Here is a 7,708-nt window from a genome sequence, read left to right on the forward strand (position 1 = left end):
ATATCTTTATTTATGGCTTAGTTATGACACTTTATAGGTTTTCGGTTTTCGCCATTTTGTGGGCGAGGCAGTGGGCCATTTTTGCCCATCTTCGAACTTAACCTTCTTATGGAGCCAAGAAATACGTGTACCAAGTTTCATCATGATATCTCAATTTTTACTCAAGTACAGCTTGCACGGACGGACGGACGGACAGACAGACATCCGGATTTCGACTCTACTCGTCACCCTGATCACTTTGGCATATATAACCCTATATCTGACTCTTTTAGTTTTAGGACTTACAAACAACCGTTATGTGAACAAAACTATAATACTCTCCTTAGCAACATTGTTGCGAGAGTATAACAAGTGTGTTTCTTTTCTTATTTTGTTTTGACGTGCGAAGCAGGCACCGGGTCCGCTAGTTCCATATAAAATACAGCTGTCAATTGATATTCATTTGGAAAATGGAGAAACAAAAATATAAAAAAAGAAGTTGTTGGAGTGATAGGGCAGAAGCCTTACTAATAGAATTGTGGCAGAGCAAAATAAGTGCTTTTCGCGGTCCTAAGAAAAACAGCCACATAGTGGAGGAAATGGCAATGGAGTTGCAGCAACAAGGTGTGCATTTCACGGCGAGTGAAATAAAATCGAAAATGCACAGTCTTTCACAGAGATATAGGTATGTAATTAAATAAAATTAAGAAAAAATAGAGCTTTTACATATATATCATGTTTTACAAGAAAGAGAAGACAGCAGTCGGGTCAACTAGCGGTTCTCCCTCGCAGTGGCCACTTTACGATAAAATGAGAGCCGTACTGTTGCCGTACGTCAGCTACAACGCCGAGAGCTTAGTGGAGGAAAGTTTTCAAAGTAAAAAACATTTGTTTTGTAATTCAATATATTATTTATATTTACATACATATATACATTTTTAAAAAGGTTCTACTAACTACGAACCACTCCAAATTTCGGTGGAAACGGCTGCGTCTTCTACATTCGCTGCTGCGTCGCCATTGTCATCACCGGTTTGCCTACCATCGCCCTCAGCTATGCCGATGTCGCCAAGCGATACTTCTTCGCTACCAGTACCGTCTCCCGAGCCGAGTGATGCTATTAATAAAAAAAGGAATAATTTTCAAAGCATAATATTAAACAAATTTGAACAAATTGAAAAACAGCTCGAAAAAGCAAGTCAGCAATCCATTGAAACCAGCAAAGAAATTAAGGACTTGACAAAAAAAAATGGTTGAAAATGATAATAAAAAAATCGAAATGATGGAACAATATATAAAAGATTCTAAAGAAACAAATGAACGATTACTTCAATTTCTAAATAAATAAAAAAATTAATGAATATAAGTATTTTCTGTTTAATAATATATGTTTAACGTTGATATGTATTAGTTTTTATATGGAAAATAAAATTAAATTTTGTTTGGTGTGTACAACTTTATCTTTGATTTAATGTATATGCAATTGTGTAAAATGTAGATATTGTGATACAATATGCACATGTACTTACCAAAATATGTACAAAGGGCTGTCCGAATCATTGCTCCATTAATTGGGTCGTCAGATGCATATGAAATATCACACGGATTCTGGCGTCTAGTCTCCAACTCTTCCAAAGCGCGTAACCATTTAGCGTATCTTTGTTATCATTTAAAAAATTGAGAAGCACGCAACATGCTTTTATTATGGATTTGGCATTCTGTACAGATTTGTTAATTCCTTTTCCGATGCGTCGAAAGCGGTCCTTGAGGTGTCCTAAAGCATTTTCGACAACTCTACGTGTTTTCGAAAGAGCGTAGTTGAATACCTTTTAACCATTATTTTTTATTTTTTTACGCTAAATGGATACGGTTTCATTAGTTGTTTGCTAAATCGAAAAGCCGAATCCCCAATAATGAATACTGGCACATTTACGCCTGAAATTTCTCTAGACATTTCGCTTAGTAAAGGACAACTATCCATTTCTTTTTTAAGTGCTGACGTCTCATAAATTTGAGAGTCATTACATCGCCCGGGACTTCCTACGTTTATGTAAGTAAAACGGTATCTGAAAATACATTGTAAACATTACTTATCTACTTATACATATGTACATATATTGAGTTTTTAGACTTTACTTAGCATCAACTAATGCCATTAAAACGGTGGAATACCATCCTTTATAATTATAATAATCAACAGCTTCTTCAGATGATGGATGAATCTCAATGTGGCATCCGTCTTTAAACAATTATTAGAACATTAGCGCAAATTTAAGATTTTATAACCAATATTACCAATTGCTCCTAAGCATTGTGGGAATCCAATTACCTCGAAACCAGTCACCAATTCGGTTATATTTTCTCTGTTTAGAGGCAACATTTTAAAACAGGATGGCTGCAGTAATCTCCAGATTTCGGTGCAAACTTCCAGTAAAATTTCGCAAACCGTAGATTTTCCTACACCGACCATGTTGGCGATACTACGATACTCTGCAGATGACCCTAAAGCAAATAATGTTATAGCCACTCTTTTCTCGATAGGAATAGCTTTTCGGTAATTTGTATCCATTTTTTGTAACGGGCGGAGGATGTCACATAATTTATCAAAGGAACTTCGGTTCATGCGAAAGTTCTCTTTAAAAAAGCAGATCCGTTTCGTTGGCAATCGTGTTCCTAACACTGATTCTTACGTTGCTGGAATTAATAATATATAATTGAAAACTTTTGCATCAATAGGAACATATGCACACTTTTGTCCAACATGAATTAATCGGCATCCCAAGGTCCTTTATTATATCTAATAGGATTTGATGTTGTTTCTCTAACTCGGCTATCTTTTTTGCCAAGGCATGGTACTGAGTAGTAAGACATTCCAATAGTTCTCTTGAAGAATTGTCGATGAGCAGGATATTTATTTGGCTTCTCAAAGCCAATGCTTTCGCAATTAACATCTTTTTCTCAGAATTCTAAAAAAACACGATCTTTAGTAATAATTATAAGCAAATATTAAAGATTTCAAAACTTACCATTCTCGTTGCTCAAATGTAAACAAACAAATAAATTTGTGAGCTGTCAGTAAAACTCAGCGAAAACACAAATTGTCGGTCCGAACAACTTACGTTCCACAACATACAAATGTGTTTTCAAAATGTTTTCAATGTCGGTCCGAACATAGTATTAGTGTTGACACAAATGTCCAAGATCGATATAAAACGGTTTAATCGACCAGTGCTTGACCTAGAGACATCTATCGGAAAACGGCGGGGCAAATATGTGCCCACTAAAGCATATATTCAATTCAGCAATATAGCTGATATTGAAATACAAATAATTTATGTACATATATATAAACATCAAATTTCTCTGTTTTCTCACTAGAATACGTCTGCAACAGCAAAAAAAAAGACTTTATTGAAACTTCCTCTGTCAATTTTATTAAGAGCAAATAAATAAGCCAAACGGAAATATGATATAATATAATAGCAATTATATTATATGTTTGAGTATCATTTTGAAATTAAGGAAATGTCATTAAGCGTCAATACATAACATTTCATCATCAATGCTTACAATTATACATTTTATGTGCCTCTAAAATTAAAGAAATTTGCATTTAAATTATTCGAAAAGTATAATTTCGAAAGGTTTCGCATTTTAATTGTTCTTAATATCTTAATGGTTTACTGTTGTGAAATTGAAATTAACAAAGGGATTACAATTAACGATCAGGTCACAGAATTTGAATTCTTAAATGAATATGCAATATAAAGGGTGAGACAAACTTTAAATCGTATTAGAAATATTTATTATCATTCCAAAGAACATTGCTTGGCATTTATGTTTTGAAGATTATCTTTATCTCAGATGGTTCATCCGTTGAGTCCAATTTTCGATGACTTGTTGGAGCATTTCGACTGCTAACGCGCGAATGACACACATGATCTTTTGCTCCAAGGCTTGAATCAAAACGGAATTGTCCCCATAGAATTTAGGCTCTACATATCTCCAGAGGAAACTCACTGTTTAACGGTCTGATTCAAATGATTAAGGCGGCCAATCGACCGGCACACAAATTGAAATTATTTGCTCACCTAAGTATTCTCTCAACAAATCCATTGATTGTTGCGATATATGTGAAGTGGCACCATCTGGTTGAAACCAAATGGTTTATTTTTGAAGAAATATGTACCGATGATTCCATCGGTCCGCAAACCACACAAAATCGTTGTTTTTTCTGGATGAAATGGCAGCTCTTGAATCTTCGATCCAAATGCGGAAATTTTGCTGTTCATATATCCATTGAGCCAGAAATGGGCCTCATCGCTGAACAAAATTTGAATCATAAAAGTCGTATCTGCTGGATCGTAGTCTATTTGGTCGAATATTATCCAATAATGAATTATTGGTCTCAAGATTGATGATGGTTTTGCGAACAGTACGCTCAGTAGGCCGATTATGTTGAGCATGGGTTGAGCGAAGCGCGCGAAACACATTCCTTTCAGAACAGGAATTTTCGTAATAAAGTTGAATGATTGAGGCATAAGTCCATCCACAATACTGAAAACAAAAACATGACAACTTCATACGACTCACGTGAGGTCTGTCAAAAAAGGCTATTGAAAAAGTAACTCTTCTTGAATCACCCGTTAGATATACGTCCGCATTTAACCCCATATTAACCGCTTACAATTATCTCCACTCATGATATATGTAAAACTGAACGCGCTGTACTGAATGCGCTGCCTTATTTCGGATTTAATTTTTTACCTTCTCGAACTTTCTTTTTATATTTAATCTACTTTTTACATTTTTGTTTCAATTATGATTTTTTTACTCCGACGTTATGGCTTACAGTTGCCAAATGGGTACTTTAATTAAGCCTCTTTTACTTTACCAAGTAATTGCAACGCATGTACTGCATTCCTCTTCCACGCTAGATATAGTAAAACGCAAAATCATTTAACAACATCTGCGGTGTTATTTTCGGTGCTTATTCTCATGATATTCAACTGAAGCTGCACTGCATAATATTATATTATACTTTTATTTGAGCGTATCTGACTGTAGTTGCTAGCAGCAAGCATCTACATAAGCAGGGGCGGATCCAGAGTAGAATTTTGGGGGCCCCGTTTTATGATTTTGTACCTGATTTAAGAAATGTTTAACCTTAAACTACGATTTTATTTTTATACATATGTATTTCAACATTTCATTTACAGCATAAAATCAATACAGAGTTTCTCATTTTACTAAATCTGTCTATTATTTATTCTGGTTCCACTGCAATTTCGTAGTTTATGTTGAGGAGTGCTAAGCCGTTCAATCTTTTCTGGAGCATCGTTGTTCTGAGTCAAGTCTTGATTCGGCGCAAGGAAGAAAAGGATCGTTCAGCGCTAGAATTTATGGCTGGCAAAGTGCTGAGGCTAAGGCAAAAAGCACTTGAGTTCTCATAGTCATTTACATTTTCCATGGTTGTTGAAATAGCGCTACTTCTTCTTTGAGCTTCGTTTTTTGCAGTTCTTTGTTTCCGGGCAAAATTTTCCCAAAATGTCTAAATATGCATTCAATGAGTACAGTAAAATACTTTATTTTCCAAATTTAGGTTAAAATTTGGTAACAGCTGACTCAAATTTAAACTTTCAAGAACTTCATCGGAAAACCGCGTTTTTAAATCTTGCATGCAGAAACCCCTGATAAAGGGGTAGGGGCTGCTATAGCAGCGGGTAATCAAGAAGAAAAATGAATCTGGGCTCTTTTAGTTATAGCAGCTAACATAATTAATGCTCCAATAATTTCTATTTCAACGCTATTCTCCGTAATTTAATATTCAAGCAATCGCCAATAAAAAAGCTAGCTTTGAGATGGGTGATTGTTTCGATGACTCTGACGACCACAAGTTCCGGGTTTTTCCACTTCAACATCTATTTTTTGAAAAAATTTCATTAAAGAGATGATCAGCATGCATTCTTCGCGTGTTCAGCGTTGCAACCAATGTTGTTATGACGTTTGATGCTTTTTTTCTGTAAGTTGATAGTACTGTTAGTGACATCTATGCTAAATTATACGTCAAAATATTCTTTACTATTTGATATACGGCTTTTTTTGTGAGGTTCTAAAAGTGAATTTTTCGATTTTTACTATATCTGAATTTATTGAAGAAAGAAGTGTGATAATGCACCATCTCATACTGCATTGGTTATTTGTGATCATTTCGTCACATTTTAACTAATATCATGATATAACTACCGATTCTTATCTGAATGATAGATTTTTCTACGTCAAAGTTGGGGAAGAGCGATCAAATATTTATAGAATTGAGGCAGGAATCCCACAAGGTAGCGTGTTAGGCTCAGTTTTGTATACATTATACACAAGTGATATTCCTTTGTTAGATAACGTACTAACTGCCATATATGCAGATGACACAGCAATTTTAGTATGCCGCCCTTGTGCATTTGAAGCTTCGATTATGGTACAAGAAGTAGTTAGAAGTATTGATGTTTGGCTCAAAAAGTGGAATATTGCAGTGAACACAGACAAATCTGTGCACGTCACCTTCACCTTGAGAAAAGAAAAAAAAAATTGTCCAAGTACTTTTTTTTAATAATTCTGAGATACCATCTAAAAGCGATGTTAAGTACCTAGGCTTGCATCTGGACAGAAGACTGACCTGGAAATTGCACATTCAAACTAAGAGAAAACAATTAAATCTGAAGCTTAAAAGAATGCACTGGCTTTTAGGGGAGATATCAGAACTAAGTACAGAAAACAAATTACTACTTTACAAAACTATGCTTAAACCTATTTGGACGTACGGCATCCAGCTGTGGGGTACAGCAAGTACTTCAAACATCGAAATTCTCGAAAGATTTCAAAATATTGCACTTAGGAAAATTTTAAATGCACCCTGGTTTGTGTCAAATAAAACAATCATTAATGATACAGGTTTAGCTTTAGTTAAAAATGAAATCAAAAGATTCAGTAGAAATTATTTTAATAGATTGAGTTATCATACTAACCCAGTTGCAATAGCCCTATTAGATGACTCGAAACAAAATTAACCGTCTTAAACGGCTTCATATATTAGATTTGCCATATAGAAAATAAGCTGTTTATAAGTATGTACATACATATGTATATCTTATATGTACTTCTGTATATTATTTCTGTACTCGCTGGAGTACAGCAACTTAGGTTAAGTTAATGTAGTATTACACAATTTGCTTATTGTCCTCGGACAATAAAAAAAAAAACTACCGCATTCGCTTCTGTTTAGTATAATTTTGTTCACCTAACGGTTAGACAGATATAAGGTTATATATGTATGTATATAAAAATAATCAGGATGATGAAACAAGTTGAAATCCGACTGACTGTCTATCTGTCCGTTTGTCCGTCCGTCCGTCCGTGCAAGCTGTAACTTGATATCTCGATGAAACTTTGAAGATGGGTTCTATAGTACAAAAAATGTTTCGAGTTCGTAGATGAGCATAATCGAACCTCTGTCACGCCCACAAATCGAACCGAACATTTAAAGTGCCATAGCTAAGCACTTAATTAAGATCAGAGAACTGCAACTAGTAATAAATTTTTGTTCATAATAGAGTACTGATCCGTTACTCTTCAAATCAGCGATAGAGAACAACTTTGAATCACTAGCGATCAGCTTGTACATGATTTGTTTATGAACGTTCGTACTAGCAGAAACCACCCAAAATGATTCATACTC

General features: G+C 34.8%; 1 protein-coding gene across 1 annotated transcript; it reads left to right on the forward strand.

The window, feature by feature from the left end:
- Nucleotides 1–638: 638 nt before the first annotated feature.
- LOC120768784 (inactive protein tyrosine kinase pTKL-like) lies at nt 639–1,236 on the forward strand. Its single transcript, XM_040095542.1, has 3 exons — nt 639–668; nt 727–856; nt 926–1,236. Exons 1-3 carry the CDS (start codon nt 639–641, stop codon nt 1,234–1,236), a joined length of 471 nt encoding a protein of 156 aa, XP_039951476.1.
- Nucleotides 1,237–7,708: the final 6,472 nt, after the last annotated feature.

Source organism: Bactrocera tryoni, chromosome 2 (assembly GCF_016617805.1).
Source record: "Bactrocera tryoni isolate S06 chromosome 2, CSIRO_BtryS06_freeze2, whole genome shotgun sequence".
NCBI lineage: Eukaryota > Metazoa > Arthropoda > Insecta > Diptera > Tephritidae > Bactrocera > Bactrocera tryoni.

Bases quoted from the DNA above. Each gene is read 5' to 3' on its own strand.
- LOC120768784 (XM_040095542.1), top strand. From the start codon at position 639: ATGCACAGTCTTTCACAGAGATATAGGTAT. The intron at 669-726 runs GTAATTAAATAA...ATGTTTTACAAG, and splicing joins TTTCACAGAGATATAGGTAT to AAAGAGAAGACAGCAGTCGG. The intron at 857-925 runs GTAAAAAACATT...ATTTTTAAAAAG, and splicing joins AGTGGAGGAAAGTTTTCAAA to GTTCTACTAACTACGAACCA.